General features: G+C 37.6%; 1 protein-coding gene and 1 pseudogene across 3 annotated transcripts; both read right to left on the bottom strand.

The window, feature by feature from the left end:
- On the bottom strand, window positions 1-9,998 carry LOC113275052 (annotated as a pseudogene).
- A 1,699-nt stretch (window positions 9,999-11,697) lies between these two features.
- LOC113275053 lies at window positions 11,698-16,056 on the bottom strand. Of its 3 annotated transcripts, XM_026524484.1 has the most exons (3): window positions 15,969-16,056; window positions 15,208-15,890; window positions 11,698-12,171 (listed from the first exon to the last, which is right to left on the bottom strand). In XM_026524484.1, exons 2-3 carry the CDS (start codon window positions 15,763-15,765, stop codon window positions 12,154-12,156), a joined length of 576 nt encoding a protein of 191 aa, XP_026380269.1. In that variant the 5' UTR covers window positions 15,766-15,890; window positions 15,969-16,056; the 3' UTR covers window positions 11,698-12,153. The 3 variants fall into 3 exon arrangements, with proteins under 3 accessions (XP_026380269.1, XP_026380270.1, XP_026380271.1); XM_026524485.1 differs by lacking the exon at window positions 15,969-16,056 and having other exon boundaries at window positions 15,208-15,892; XM_026524486.1 differs by lacking the exon at window positions 15,969-16,056 and having other exon boundaries at window positions 11,698-12,168.
- Between the last annotated feature and the right edge of the window lie 466 nt (window positions 16,057-16,522).

Here is a 16,522-nt window from a genome sequence, read left to right on the forward strand (position 1 = left end):
TAAGAAAACCAACTTCAAAACATTTATAAAGAGCCAACATACATTTATAGTGGACCATAGGGATGGACCAACAAAGTAGTTTGTAAAAGATAAAACTACTAATTAGTAATCAACATGAGTTACATGTCAAGCGCCTACTGCTAGAGTAAAATAAAAGACTGTACATATAACCAGTCAAACAATCCAAGGTCCCCAGTCCCCACCATACTAAAGGAGCTACAGCAATGTCTTGTAATATTCTTAATTTTGTTATGTTTGTATAATAATGTACGTAAGTTGGGATTAGAGACTGTTCTTAGAAATTACTTCACCAAATCCTAGGAACCATTGAGCATCAGATGAATTGTTGTCACGTTTACCTTCTTGTTGTGGCTGCGATTGTTTGGTTTCTGCTGTAGCAACTAACTGAGTGTAACTGATTGGCTTTGGAGCGGCCAAAGATGACTTTGGTGGAGGAGCTGGAAGTAAAGAGACCAAGAGTCGTGCTACCTCATGCATGCTGGGTCTTTCTGAGGGAAGCCTCTTTGTGCAGAGCAATGCAAGTTGAAATGTCTTTCTGACAAGGTTCAAATCCATGCAAGTAACAGAAACTTCAGGATCAACTGCCTCCATCACTGTATTGTCATCGGCTTTGGATAATATCTGACAAAAGAACAGTAGCTTAAGTATTGATCCTGATCAATCAACAGAAGGATATCAAGGAACTTAAAAAGGTAAAAGGAAGAAATGCCCAAAGATTACTAACCAGTTGATGTAAATTGAATTCATTATCAACAGCCTTCTTGCCAGTGAGTAGTCCCAAGAGAACAACACCGAAACTGTAGACATCAGATTTCTCAGTGAGTCGAGAAGTCCGGGCATACTCAGGATCAATGTAACCTATCGTTCCCATCACATAAGTTGATGCATGGGTTTTTGAAGATGAGATCATCTCGCAATACCAAAATCTGAGAGATGGGCTTCAAAGTTGTCATCAATGAGAATGTTAGAAGACTCGATATCGCGGTGAATGACACGCGGATTGCAGTCGTGGTGAAGGTAAGCCAGTCCTTGAGCAGCTCCAACTGCTATTCTCAATCTTGCATCCCAATCAAGTTTCACTTTTTTGCCCGCTCCTGTTGCAAAATAAGTAATAAAGTTAGCTAATTACTGCTTAAGAAAATAATCAAATTACAAACTGACGAGCAAAAGAACTAAGCTGCGAAAGAGTAAAGGAAAGCAAACCAACCATGAAGAAGGTCCCAGAGGGAACCATTTTGCATGTAATCGTAGAAGAGCAAATTCCCATTGGGTGAAAGTGAATATCCATGTAGGCTCACAAGATTCCGGTGCTTGATGCTGCCAATTGTTTCAAGTTCTGTCTCAAACTCCCTCGTGTTGTGTGGATGTTGAGTATAGAGATGTTTGATGGCAATCGGCTTGGAGTTCTTCAGCACACATTTATAAAATGTGCTCGATGCACCATAACCAACGATGTACTTCTCGCTGAAATTCTCAGTCATGCTTAGGATATCTTTATAGGAGTGTATTGCCATATCCATGTGAAGAATTACCATTTTTGGTGGACCTGAAAGAGTAGAATATTAATGGCAAGTACATAGATGATAAATGTAAACAGCAGAATACAAAAGGAAGTGGAGACATGCCTTGAAGTGTTTTATCACACCCCTTTAAAAACAGACTTTGTTGGTTGGATCGATAAATTGCAACTATAACCATCAATAGTAGTGAGATACAGCCAAATATTATCAACAAAACCGCAGCTCTGGATACAAGCCCTGTAAATGAAAAGATAAAACTAACTTCAACAAAAGGGTAGACGAATAAAGAAAATAAACATTCAATACATTGTCAAAACTATCACGGTATACCTTTAGATCCTTCAACATACGCTCCAAAACACGATCGCGACCAATTGCCACATAGCAAGGGATTGCCAGAAAAGCTAAAGACAAAGAAAACAAACGGTCAGCATTAAGCAACTTAAATCAAACAAAATCTCCTATTAATGAAATAAAGTACCATACCTTTCGGCTGGAAATCTTGAAAAGTTTTTGTTAGGAGGAACGAGTCCTGAAAGGTTATTGTTGGAGAGATCCCTGTATCCACACAAGAACTGAGTTAGAAGAGAACTTCAGATGATCCACAATGCACTAAACTGATAGCAAAATTACTTACAGGTTATCTAGACTGAAACAGTTGGTTAATTGTGATGGAATTTCCCCATAAAAACTGTTGTTAGTAAGAATCCTGCACAACACATGCAACACTGAGAATTGAGACGAACACCACAATCCAGAACACTAATTGTATAGCAATACTAGTTTCCGCAAGACAAAAAAAAATAGGGTCTTACAAGGAGTTGATATTCTGCAGCTGACCCAACTCTTCGGGTATCATGCCTGATAGGTTGTTGAATGACATATCCCTATAAGATATTTAGATGTAACTATAGGATCAGTTTTGACAAGGCTGGAATGGATTAACAAAAAGAAAGTCACATGAGAAACACATTTCTTCGAATGTAACTTACAGAATTTGGATACTTCTGAGATTCCCAAACTCAGCTGGCATGGGACCATTGAGATGGTTCTTACTCAAATTCCTAGATGCAAAAATGCAAAAGTTATTTTCCACGTATTTCCCTTGACAAATGCACAAGATAACTTCAGAGCAGGCAGTTTTACTTACAAGGTAAGCAGATGCTCCAGATCACCAACGGAAGAGGGCACCCGTCCGGCAAAATTATTGCTTGAAAGATCACTGCAATCAGAAACTAATAAGTTAGCTTAGAGAAATTTTCCTGAGAAAAACGAAAGTAACCCAGGCTCTTTAGTCTTAGTCTTACAGTGTGTCAAGATTTATAATTCTCCCAAGCTCAAAAGGTATCTGTCCTTTAAAATGATTTGTAGAGAGATTTCTGCAGATTGCGCAAGACAGCTGTGAAAAAACGAACAGGGAGCCGAAGGGCGATAATACGATACAGAGAAGAACGCTAAGATAGCTTTAAAATACTTACAGGTAAGTTAGACTTCCTAAATTCTTGAATCCAGAAGGGATTGAGCCATTTAATTTGTTGCCGTAAACATTACTGAAAACAGAAGATAACATGAATGAGAAACCTATATAGCAAAAATGGTAAAATACATTTACCAAAACAATAAAACTCACAGCTGATTCAGTGCTGTGCAAGAGCTGATATTTTCTGGGATAGGGCCTTCAAGAAAGTTGTTGCCAAGATTCCTGTGTTAAGAACTCAAATATTTTAGGACTGTCTTATATAAGCACATCAAATCTAAGCCTCCAACGAAATACAAAGTATACTCACAGTTCAAATAGTTCTTCTAGCTTTCCAAGCTCTGCTGGAATTCCACCAACAAGGTGATTGTCATTCAGCTGCCTGTTAATGCACCTAACTGGTTAGTGACATCTACATCAACGCTAAACGTGAATTCCTTGCATACTGAAAGATAACACTTACAAGTAACTGAGTTTTGACATATTTCCCAACTCTGGAGGAATTGGTCCAGTGTGTTTATTACCATGTAGGTACCTACACAAAAAGAAAATCATCATTTATCATTCCAAATGCCATAAAAAGATACATACAATGACACACAACAACGAATGTAGTACAACTCACAATTTTCCAGTGTAAGACAGGTTGCCAAGAATCGGAGGAATTGGACCAACAAGTTCATTCTCACTTAAATCACTGTAAGTATTCAAAGACACATTAATTTAGAATGTTGTCAGCAAAACAAGCACACATAAGCAAGTTCAGTTATGCTTTCAAAAGCAGGGGTATCGATACTTACAGCACAGCAAGGGCTTGCATCAGACCAAGCACCTAAGGAATCTTTCCAGTCAGCCGGTTACCTTGAAGCGACCTAGTGAATGAACAGCCAATTAGCCAGGAATAGAACATTTGTGGGACCTCAATTTCAAAAAATGTATCAAATAAAAGAGCTAAGTCAACGAAACAAGCAAGGAAAGAGTGCATACAGGGTCACCACTTGTAAAAAGCCAATATTGTAAGGAATTTCCCCAGTGATTTGATTGTAGGAATATCCCTGAAAGCATATTGAACAATGTGTCATTAACAGGAATATAGATGAAGAAAAGATTGAAAAAGTAGTAGCGGTAAAGGAACTTACAAGATTTCAAAACTTGTACAATTTCCAATGTTTTCATGGATAGTACCAGTTATATTGTTGCATCTCACATCACTGTAATGGGTAAAGGAAAAGACATATATCAGATTCACTTACATCGGGTCAAAAGGATAACATTCACTAACTAGACTAAGCAGTTGATATACTTACAAGTACCAGAGACCGGTCAATTGACACATATCAGGAGATAGTGTACCAGTTAGAGAATTCCCTCTCAGGCCTCTGCAACAGATCAGACTCTCATGATCAGTAAACAATGAAGATATAACCAACTGACAATTTAATATATCGAACAAGATTATTCTAAGGCGGGGATGTACTCATAAATACTGCAGCACCTCATTCCAATAAATTAACCTAGGAATGTCTCCGGTTAACTGGTTCTGGGCCAGATCCCTGGTATTGTCATCGGCTTTGGATAATATCTGACAAAATAATAGCAGCTTAAGTATTGATCCTGACCAATCAACAGCAGGGTATCGAGGAACTTATAAAGGTAATGCCCGAGGAACTAACCAGTTGATGCAAATTGAATTCATTATCAACAGCCTTCTTGCCAGTGAGTAGTTCCAAGAGAACAACACCAAAACTGTAGACAACAGATTTCTCATTGAGTCGAGAAGTGCGGGCATACTCGGGATCAATGTAACCTATTGTTCCCATCACATAAGCTGATGCATGGGTTTTTGAAGATGAGATGCATCTCGCAATACCAAAATCTGAGAGACGGGCTTCGAAGTTGTCATCAATGAGAATGTTAGCGGACTTGATATCGCGGTGAATGATACGTGGATTACAGTCAGTGGTGAAGGTAAGCCAGGCCCTGGGCAGCTCCAACCGCTATTCTCAATCTTGCATCCCAATCTAGTTTCACTTTTTTGCCCGCTCCTGTTGCAAAATAAGTAATAAAGTAAGCTAATTACTGCTTAAGAAAATAATCAAAATAGAAGCTGACAAGCCAACAGAACTATGTTGCTTCAGAAAAAAAAGAAAGCAAACTTACCATGAAGAAGGTCCCAGAGGGAACCATTCTGCATGCAATCATAGAAGAGCAAGTTTCCGTTGGGTGAGAGTGAATATCCATGTAGGCTGACAAGATTCCGGTGCTTAATGCTGCCAATTGTTTCAAGTTCTGTGTCAAACTCCCTTGTGTTGTGTGGATGTTGAGTATAGAGACGTTTGATGGCAATGGGCTTGGAGTTCTTAAGCACGCATTTATAAACTATGCTCGATGCACCATAACCAACAATGTACTTCTCGCTGAAATTCTCAGTCATGCTCAAAATATCTTCATAGGAGTGTATTGCCATATCCATGTGAAGAATTACCATTTTTGGTGGACCTGAAAGAGTAAAATATTAATGACAAGTACATAGATTAAAAATGTAAACAGGGGAATACAAAAGGAAGTGGAGACATGCCTTCAAGTGTTTTATCACACCCCTTTATAAACAGACTTTGTTGGTTGGATCGATAAATTGCAACTATAACCATCAATAGTAGTGAGATACAGCCAAATACTATCAACAACACTGCAGCTCTGGATACAAGCCCTGAAGATGAAAAGATAAAACTAACTTCAACAAAAGGGTATACGGATAAAGAAAATAAACATTCGAAACACTATCAAAACTTTCAAGGTATACCTTTAGATCCTTCAGCATACGCTCCAAAACATGATCGCGACCAATTGCCACATAGCAAGGGATTGCCAGAAAAGCTAACAGACAAAGCAAGCAAACCGTCAGCATTAAGCAACTTCAAAAAAAAAAAAAAAAAAAAAGAAGAGTTACAGCTGATCTCCTATTAATGGAATAAAGTACCATATCTTTCGGCTGGAAATCTTGAAAAGTTTTTGTTAGGAGGAACAAATCCTGATAGGTTACTGTTGGAGAGATCCCTGTATCCACACAAAGAACTGAGTTAGAAGAGAACTTCAAATGACCCACAAATGCACTAAACTGATAGCAAAAAAACTTACAGGTTATTTAGACTGAAACAGTTAGTTAACTGTGATGGAATTTCCCCATAAAACCTGTTAGTCAGAATCCTGCACAAGACATGCAACACTGAAAATTGAGACAGAACACCGCAATCCAGAACACTAAGTGTACAGCAATATTAGTTTCCGCAAGACAAAAAAATTAGGGTCTTACAAGGAATTGATATTCTGCAACTGCCCCAACTCTTTGGGTATCTTGCCTGATATATTGTTGAATACTTCTTCTAGCTTTCCAAGCTCTGCTGGAATTCCACCAACAAGGTGATTGTCATTCAGCTGCCTGTTAATGCACCAAAATGGTTAGTGACACCTACATCAACACAAACTTGAGCTCCTTGCCATACTGAAAGATAACACTTACAAGTAACTAAGTTTTGACATATTTCCTAATTCTGGATGAACTGGTCCAGTGAGTTTATTACCATGTAGGTACCTACACAAAAAGAAAATCACCATTTATCGGATCAAATGCCATATAAAAAATACATACTACGACACACGGCAATGAATGTGCTACAACTCACAATTTTCCAGTGTAAGACAGGTTGCCAAGGATAGGAGGAATTGGCCCGACAAGTTGATTCTCACTTAAATCACTACAGGTATTCAAAGACATGATATTTTAGAATGTTGTCAGCAATACAAGCACCTATTAGCAAGTTCAGTTATGTTTCCATAAACAGAGGTACTGATACATACAGCACAGCAAGGGCTTGCATCAGACCGAGCACCTCAGGTTTCTTTCCAGTCAGCCGGTTACCTTGAAGTGACCTATAATAGTGAATGAACAGCGAACAGGAATTGTCAGAATACAACATCCGTGGGATAAATGTATCATATACTAAACCTAAGTCGATGAAACAAGCAGAGAAAGTATGCATACAGGGTGGCCATTGTAAAAAGCCAATATTGTAAGGAATTTCCCCTGTGATTTGATTGTAGGAAATATCCCTGAAAGCCATTTTGAACAATGAACTATTAACGGAAATATAGATGAATATAAGATTGAAAAAGTAGTAGAGGTAAAGGAACTTACAAGATTTCAAAACTAGTACAGTTTCCAATGTTTTCAGGGATTGTACCAGTTATATTGTTGCCTCTCACATCACTGTAATGGGTAGCATCGAAGTCATATATCAAATTCACATACATAGCCAAAAGAAGAATAAGATTCACTGCCTAGATTAAGCAGTTGATATACTTACAAGTACCAGAGACCAGTCAATTGACACATATCAGGAGATAGTGTACCAGTTAGAGAATTCCCTCTCAGGCCTCTGCAACAAATCAGACTCTCATGATGAGAAAAGAACAAAGATATAAACAACTGAAAATTTGATAAGTCGAACAAGATTATACTAAGCAGGAGAGTGTACTCACAAATACTGCAGCACTTCATTCCAATAGATTAACCTAGGAATGTCACCAGTTAACTGGTTCTGAGCCAGATCCCTGATATAGAACCAATCAGCAACTTGACAAACAAACTTAAGAAATTTGTAAATACAATTAGCAGTTCAATAAGGGTACAGCTAAACGGATCCTACTAATGGAGTATTCCACAATACTTAATAGCTTTTAAAACCACCAGTCACATTCCTCTCAAAGCACTCAGGTTGCCAATACTGAAACTCACAAAGTTTTCAAGATAGGGAGTTGTGACAGCGTCGAAGGAATAGGACCAGTTAACTGGTTGATCTTCAATGATCTGCATTACAAACCCATGTAAACTCACTAAAAATCAACCACACTGCTCTCAAAGTACTCAGGCTACCATTACTGAAACTTACAAAGTTTTCAGGATAGGGAGTTGTGACAGCGTCGAAGGAATAGGACCAGTTAACTGGTTGTTCTTCAATGATCTGCATTACAAACCCATGTAAACTTAGTAAAACTCAAAACAGATACTATTGATCAAAGACCCATGCATAAGACTGAAAAGTGACATCACCAAATGCCTCACAATAATTCAAGCTGCTTGAGCTTGGAAATGGAATATGGAATATCCCCATATAGAGCATCTGCAGATAAATCCCTGCAAAAATGTCAAACAACGTCACATTACACATTAAGAAAATCAAACTAAAGATCAAAAGTCACACACATAATGAAGAGTACAAGACAGAAGAGTTCTTACAAATACTGCAACCCTAAACAATTCCCTATCTCATCTGGAATTTGACCACTCAACCGATTCCCTTTCAAATCTCTGCCCAAAATAACAACACAAAATCAGCTATAATCACAACACAGAAACACAACCAAAATCAAATTAAATGAAAGAAGAGAAAAGAAAAGAAACTTACATAGTCTGCAAGTTCTTCAAATCCCCAATAGCAGGTGAAATTTCCACGCCAAGATTGAAACTCGACAAATTCCTATCAAATAATAAACAAATCACACTTATGTTAGTCTTCTATAAACAATTTCAAGTACTAATACTAAAATAGACTATACACTTATGTTAGTCTTCTATGAATGTGTTTATTCATTTCTACTAGTAAAAGTACTTATTATCTGTGAATGTAGTAGAGAAAGCAAGAAATACTCAAGACAAAGAAGATGAAGTGTGAAAGAGAAAGAAAAGAGTTTAAGTTGAAGTGGAGGAAGAAGGGGAAATGCAGAAGTTAAGAGATGAAGAAGAGGAAGAAGTGTTTGTTGATTTCCATCACTCTATCAGTGTGTCTCTTCTCTCTGCTGCTGCTGCTGCCGCTGTTGATGCACAGTTTTTAGAGAGAAGGAGAGAGAGAGAGGAAGAGGAGCAGGCTTTTGGCGTGAACTGTAAGGAAAGAGAGAGAGTGTGTTGTAGTGTAAATAAGAGAGAGATGAAGACAAGGAGGATGAGAGATAAGAAGAAGAAGACGAGGGAGTAAACGGCGGTGAAGAGACGTTAGATAGAAAAGTTGAAGAACAAAGAAGAGACTAAACGGAGCCGTCAGCCGTACTTTTTACTGTGAAATTTGACAGCTATGGGTCTTTTGAACAAAGAAAGAAAGAAAATTCGGTTAGGTAGGTAGAAATCTATAAGTATGTAGATGCTTTTAAGTAGGCAAAATCAAGATTAAGATACCATCTAGTGAAGTCTTAATCTGTTTGTTGTTTAAAAGTAGTGGTTTGTGTCCATTTTATTTTATTTGGGTAAAATGGCAAAAAAATCTAACTATACAGAATAATCTAACTAATTCGGGATTGGGCCTATACAAAAAAATCTAACTGTGAGTAAGTGCTTTTCAGAGCTTCTGATAGTCGGTTTCATCCGTGGCATTGTGGGAAAACATCTTTCATCCGCAGTCAATAAGCCGAAAAAAAAATCTTTATCCGACCCATCTATTTTCAACTTCTTCCTTGCCTAGTTATCTTCTTATTTCAGATTTTATTTGGTTTGATAAAATCAACAAATATATTAAAATTTCGATTTTTCTTGCGCTAGTTGATACATATACGACGCCATACTTCTTCTCCGATCTATAACAGTGACCACTCCAACACCACCTGTTTTTTAGATTGCAATCGCATGGGCTATTCATCACCGGCATCACAAGGAACTATTCTCTTCTATTGCTCGATACTACAGAACCAAAATGTGAACTAAAACATGATGTTGCGTGACAATCATCTTGCTCTTTGATATTCGTTTGATTCTGTTCGTGGAGACATTTAAAGAGACTGCCTTGACTTACGATTAAGGCTATATCATTCAAAAAAAATGATAAAAGAACCAACGATTGGCTTACGAATACTGGATTATTTTCCCCCTCACGACTGGATTTCGTTACCTGTTGATGTGCATATATATGACAATTTCCAAAGCCTGGTCAACAGTCCGAGGTATCACCCCTTTAAGAAATTGGCTTTTGGAGTTGCAGAGATTGTCTCAACCGAGAAAGAGAGAAGGGAAGAAAGAGGGAGAAGATGAAAAAATTCCGAAATCAGATTTGGTATAGTCTTAATTTAGATTTGATAATTGTGTTCTTTTAATAAAAATATTTGTTTTTTATGAAAATTAGATTTTTTAATTAAAAAAATGCTGACTAGGATGGATAGACATCTTCTTGGTGGACCTCTGAAACCAGAGGTTGAGCTAGAGGATATAAAAACATGCCATGTCATCTACATGTTGGTAAAAGAGGTTAGGGTCGGAGATAGTTTTTAGGGAAAGTGGAAGTGGATCCTATTTGGATTAAGAGTTTTTCCCTCACACATTTCATTGGAGAAGCTCTTAAGGAAGAGAAGGGACATTTGTGCTGCATTCATAGGTGTTTATAATTTAAATAGTAAGAAAAAATAAGTGCTATTTTCAAAGCAGAGTGGATATCTTTTGATCCCAAAAATGTACAAAAACCTCTAAGCAAAAACCACTATGTGACCATTTTCTTGCTACTTCTCCTTGAAGATGTATACCATTGCCAAGCCTTAAAATTTATTTGCAGCAAACAAATCTTGTCTTCAAAGGCAGAATGAACAAAATGTCCTAGCAGTACTTGCTCCCCAAGGAAAAAAACACTGAAACATTTTCTGGAACTCATTTTGTTTTTGCCTTTGACCAATTTCCCCCTTTGAAATGCATTTAATGTGGGTTAACTTAACTCTATTTGACCATTTCCATCAAAGTGCAGGGACAGACAGTCATCTCTCTGCCATCCTGATTTCAGCATTTTCGCATCTTTAAAATTTGGAATTCTGCAGCAGGTTTTATTTGGGAAATGATACACTAACGGCGTCCACAGTGGTGTGAGTATAACCAAAGACCAAAGACTAAAAAAAAAGACCAAATTTGGGTTTAGTCCGTCATGTGGCGTAGTGGAAAAAGAGTATATTTGATCTCGCGTTGATAAACATTACGCTTGGGATCAGGCGTTGGTAAAGATAACGCGCGAGTGGGGCGTTGGTATAGTATACGCTTCAGAAACAAAAAAAAAAAAAAATGGGGCGGAGGTATAAAGCCCGCCCCATGTAAGTTTTGAAAATTTGTGAAAGTGAGGCGTTAAGTATATCAACGCCCCGTTTCATGCGTACATTATATCAACGCCCCATCGGGCGTACATTATATCAACGCCCCGTTTCAGGCGTACATTATATCAACCCCCCGTTTCATGCGTACATTATATCAACGCCCGATGAATGGCGGAGATTATATCAATGCCCGATGTGTAGCGGAGATTATATCAACGCCCGACTATATTTGGATTTGGTCCTGATCGCAGACCAAATTTGGTCTGGATTTTACTCTTTGATCAAATTTTGATCGATGGTCCGTCCCACTACGCCAGTCCACTCGACTGAAAATTTGGGTTTACTCGTCCATTGCAGTTGCTCTAAGAGAGAAAAAGGGTTTTCCCTTATGACTCGGCGGTTTGTAGGGGTGGGTTAAGTGTGGATCCCATCCCCATTCTCTCACACAAATACAAATCGGGATGGCACGCGGAACTTAACCCGCTGGATATGTATCATTTTCCGGTTTTATTTACCCACATTAAGTTCAAGTGCACCAAAACAGATGTTTTTTCTTTTTTTTTTTTCTTTTGTTGGTAAACAAACAACTTTATACACAGACTAAGTGGCTTTAACAAGTCGGGGCAAAGCCGTCCCCATCAGATCATTACACAGATCATCCAAAATAAAAGGAGGTGGATGGAGAATCCACTCCTCAAAAACAGAAGGTGCTAATGCCTTTTTAGACAGAGCGTCAGCCACCATGTTTGATTCACGCAGGTGGTGTAAAACTAACAACTTGAAAGGACTTAACCAGCTCTTGAATGTTAAGAAGAAGTCCTCTCAAGTACCAAGGAGGAGAAACAGAAGAGTTACAAAAAGCTATTGTAGAAGAGGAGTCACTATCTACAGTCAGGTGTGTAATATTGAGCTTAAGAGCAAGAAGGAGACCATCTCTTATAGCCCACATTTCAGCTGTTGTCGACGAATTTGTACAAAGATGATGTGCAAAACCAGCCACAAAAAAACCTGAGCAGTCACGAATTACACCTCCTGCACCTGCTAAATGAGAAAGAAATGATGAGGCTCCATCGCAGTTTAGTTTACAGAAAGGAAAAGGAGGAGCATTCCAGCTAATAAACATTGTTAACTTCGGAGCAGTATTTCTAGATTTTGGCTTTTTCAACAATTAACCAATGTTCATAGGCTTGAGAAAAAGCCAACTGTAAAACCTGATCAACATTAAAAGGATGATTATTAAACACGACATTATTCCTGGCAGTCCAAATGTTCCATAAAATGTAAGGATAAAAAGTAGACCAAGGCAAAACATCATGCATAACAGGGAGAGAACAAGTAGATAATAAACCAGAGAGGGAAATATGCATTAACGGCAAATTGATGTTCCAAGAATCTTGGATTTTCATCCACACCTGAGCTGAAACAGGACAGTTCACAAACAGATGATCTAAAGATTCATCATGCAAAAGGCAAAGGGGACAGTTCGGGTTTATATCTAAACCAATGTTTGATAAGTGAGCTCTAACCAAGAGCTTTTTGTGGGATAAAAGCCATAAGAAAGTTCTGATTTTTTGAGAACAGTGAGAGTGCCAAAGCTTCTTCCATTGAGGGTCTGCAAAAGCATCATTAGCAGTCAAATGAGAATAAACTGCCTTAACAGTAGGCAAACCAGACTTAGAGTCGGGCCAAATCATCCTATCGGGAACTGAAGGACATGTAACAACAGGAATTGAACTAATAAGTGACAAAATATAAGAGGGAAGAATGTCAGCAACACACGAAAGATCCCACTGACCAGTTCCCTTATTCATAAGGTCAGAAACTTTCAAATGAGAATCAAAACAAGTATCAGGCCCCAAAAAAGAAGCTAAAGGCAAATTTTGAATCCAAACATCATGCCAAAAGCTGACAGTCACACCATTTCCTATCTACCAACGCAAACCTTCTTTAAGAATGTCTCTACCCTTCAAAATACTAGACCATAAATAAGATTGTCTACTCTTTGATTGGCAATACCAAAAAGAACATGATCTAAAATACCTTGCTGTAACTAGCCTACCTAAAGAGGAATCCATATTACAGTGGATTCTCCAAGCCAACTTGGCCAAAAAAGCCAAATTATTAGAAGACAGATTCCTTATACCTAAACCACCCGAAATCATGGGGCGACAAATAGTACCCCAGGCAACTGAATGTAATTTTTGGTGGCCATTAATATCATCCCAAAGAAAATCTCTACGCATCTTATCAATGGCTTTATTAACCCCTACTGGAAGCTTGATAGTAGACATTAAATGATTAGCAATGGGATCAATAGAAGCTTTAATTAAAGTATTACGACCAGCAAAATTCAAAGATCTCTTTTTCCACCCAGAAAACCGTTGCGCAATTCTATCAAAAACATCCTTGAAGGTTTGGATGTTAGTCCTAGTCCAAAGACTAGGAGTACCCAGATACTTACCTGGATTTGGTAAAACTTTAACATTTATAATTCTTGCCAGACGTCTAGCATCACAAGGAGAAACATTAGAGGAAAAAATAAGACTAGATTTTTGGAAATTTATTTTTTCACCAGACCAGCTACAAAAAAAGAGAAAGAGGAGAAGAAAGATTAGTGAAATTTTGAATGAGTAGCTTTAAGAAAGATGATGCTATCATCAGCATAGAAACTATGTGTAATCAGGGGAGCGCCTCTACAAGCCTTAAAACCAACAAGAGATTTATTAGAAACAGCCTTATCAATCAGTAAAGAAAGAAATTCCAAACAAATGATAAACAAAGAGGGAGAAAGATGATCTCCTTGACGAAGACCTCTAGAAGCAAGAAACGGAGAAGAGGGGGAACCGTTTACAAGAATTTGGAAAGAAGAAGTTGTAACACAGCACATAATCCAGTGGATAAACGAAGCATGGAAACCTAAAGCAGTAAGAGCAAGAGACAAAAAATCCCAGCTAATTCTATCATAAGCCTTTTCAAATTCAAGTTTCAAGGCAAACCAACCTGATTTTCCTTTCTTATGTTTAAAAAATTGAAAGAGCTCATTAGTAATAAGAACAGAATCAAAGATTGATCTATTCTTAACAAAAGCTGATTGAGAAGAAGAAATGATAGAATTCAAAAAAGGAGACAATCTAGAAGAAAAAATCTTTGTAATGATTTTATAACAGAAGTTACATAAACTAATTGGTCGAAAATGTTCAGCATAACACGGATTCTCCAACTTAGGAATTAGAGACAAAAAAGTTTTATTAAGGGTAGGAGGCATCAAACCAGAAACAAAAAAACTCTTAACTAAATTGGAAACATCCAAACCAACTATATGTCACCTTGGAAACCATCAGGGCCAGGTGCTTTCAAAGGACCCATACTACGCAAGGCAGTAGTAATTTCTAAGTCAGACACAGGAGCAATCAAAACAGTGTTTATGTCATCAGAGATGTGGGTTTTTATAATAGAAGTAAGCATAGGTAAAGAGGCAGAAGAAGGCCCTGAAGAAGTAAAAAGTTGTTTGAAAAAATCTATAAGAACATTAGAAACTTCCTCATGACCAGAAACCCAAGCTCCGTTAGCATGTTTAATACGACCTATATGATTTCTATGTCTGTGAACAAGAGTGGAAATATGGAAAAAGTGTGCATTCAAATTACCAGACTTGATCCATTGAATCCTGGATTTTTGACACCAAAAAATTTCCTCAAGATGTAAAGCATCTAAATAAGATTTCAGACAACAATCAACAGCATCTTTATTAAAAACAGAAGGGACACAGTCAATCTGATTATGAGCTAAAGATAAATCATACTTTGCATTCTGAATATTAGTCTGAAGCTGACCAAAAACAATCCTATTCCATCTAATAGCATGTTTGCGCAAGGAGCTAAATTTATCAAAGATAGAAGGATTGTTCAAGGAAGAAAATAATTGAGACCAGCATTGCAAAACAACATGTTCAAACCTAAGATCCTCAAACCACATTGCTTCTAACCTAAAAGGTCTAGGACAAAAAGGTGATTTAGAAGGGTCCAAATTAATTAACAAAGCACGATGATCAGAATTGAAGTATGAAAGAGTAGATACCTGAACCAATGGGAAAAGAACTTGAAAGGAACCATTAGCAGCCACTCTATCCAGACGCTCCTTAATATTATGATGACCTATCTGATGGTTATTCCAAGTGAATCTGGGACCGGAAGAAGCCAAATCAATCAAACCACATTGATTAAAAACCGCATTAAGTTCTTGAGATTGTGACAAAGAAAGCGGGTTCCCTCCAATTTTCTCATGACTATGCAAAAAGGAATTAAAATCCCCCAAAACCATCCAACTGCAACCAGATAAAGATGACACCGATTCAAGCTCAGCCCAAATTCTTTGCCGAGTAACATGATTAAGACTACCGTAGATAGAAGACAGCAGCCAAGGTTGAGATAAAGGAGAATTCACCATCGAGACCACATCATGAATCGACCAACGAGAAGTAGAAACACAAGAAATATCTACAATGGCAGGATCCCAAAGTAACCATAACCCACCATAAAAAACAACAGGATCAACAACAAAGGCCCTACTAAAACCTAACTTATTAACAATAGCAGTTGCCCGAGTCTCAAAAGCCCTGGTTTTAACTATAGCCATAATAGTTGGATGATAGTTGTTGGTGCAAAAATGATCACTCCAACAATTTTCGAGATGCGGGAAAGTTGATCCAATCGCTACCGATGAAAAATCTCCAAAAAAATTGATCAAAAGAGGTGGGGTACCTGCAAAAACACTCTGATGCTAAAATCAGCGGATGTTCTATGTAAGTAAATTATGGTGAAAAGAATAGAATTTTGTACCTTTTAATTTGAGATTTTGCCTCTATATATAGGCAGAAAATAGATGTAGCTTTAGGGTTTTGATAGTTATCCAAATAACCTCCCTCGTCTGTATAAATCCCAAATAACAACCACATTCATGATAAATTCTAATATTTATCATAATCTTCACTTATCCCAAATAATTATTATCTTGAATTATTATTATAACTACTTAAGATAAATATCCTCTTTTATCAGGATTTATCTTAAATAATATTTCATAATTATCTATAATAACTATTCCATGAAAATCTTAACCTCTTTTATTAAGATCTTTTAACCCATGGAGTTGTGGATTTCCATAACAAACTCACCGGTTTCCATAATAAACCAAATCCAGACTTCCATAATAAGGCTTGTGGGTTTCCATAACAAACCCACCGGTTTCCATAATAAACCAAATCCAGACTTCCATAATAAGCCTTGTGGTTTCCATAACAAACCCACCGGTTTCCATAATAAACCAAATCTAGGCTTCCATAATAAGCCTTGTGGGTTTCCATAACAAACCCACCGGTTTCCATAATAAACCA

This window comes from Papaver somniferum, chromosome 4 (genome assembly GCF_003573695.1).
Source record: "Papaver somniferum cultivar HN1 chromosome 4, ASM357369v1, whole genome shotgun sequence".
Taxonomy (NCBI): domain Eukaryota; kingdom Viridiplantae; phylum Streptophyta; class Magnoliopsida; order Ranunculales; family Papaveraceae; genus Papaver; species Papaver somniferum.

Coding starts and splice junctions, on each gene's coding strand:
- LOC113275053 (XM_026524484.1), bottom strand. CDS start 15,765: ATGGCTATAGTTAAAACCAGGGCTTTTGAGACTCGGGCAACTGCTATT.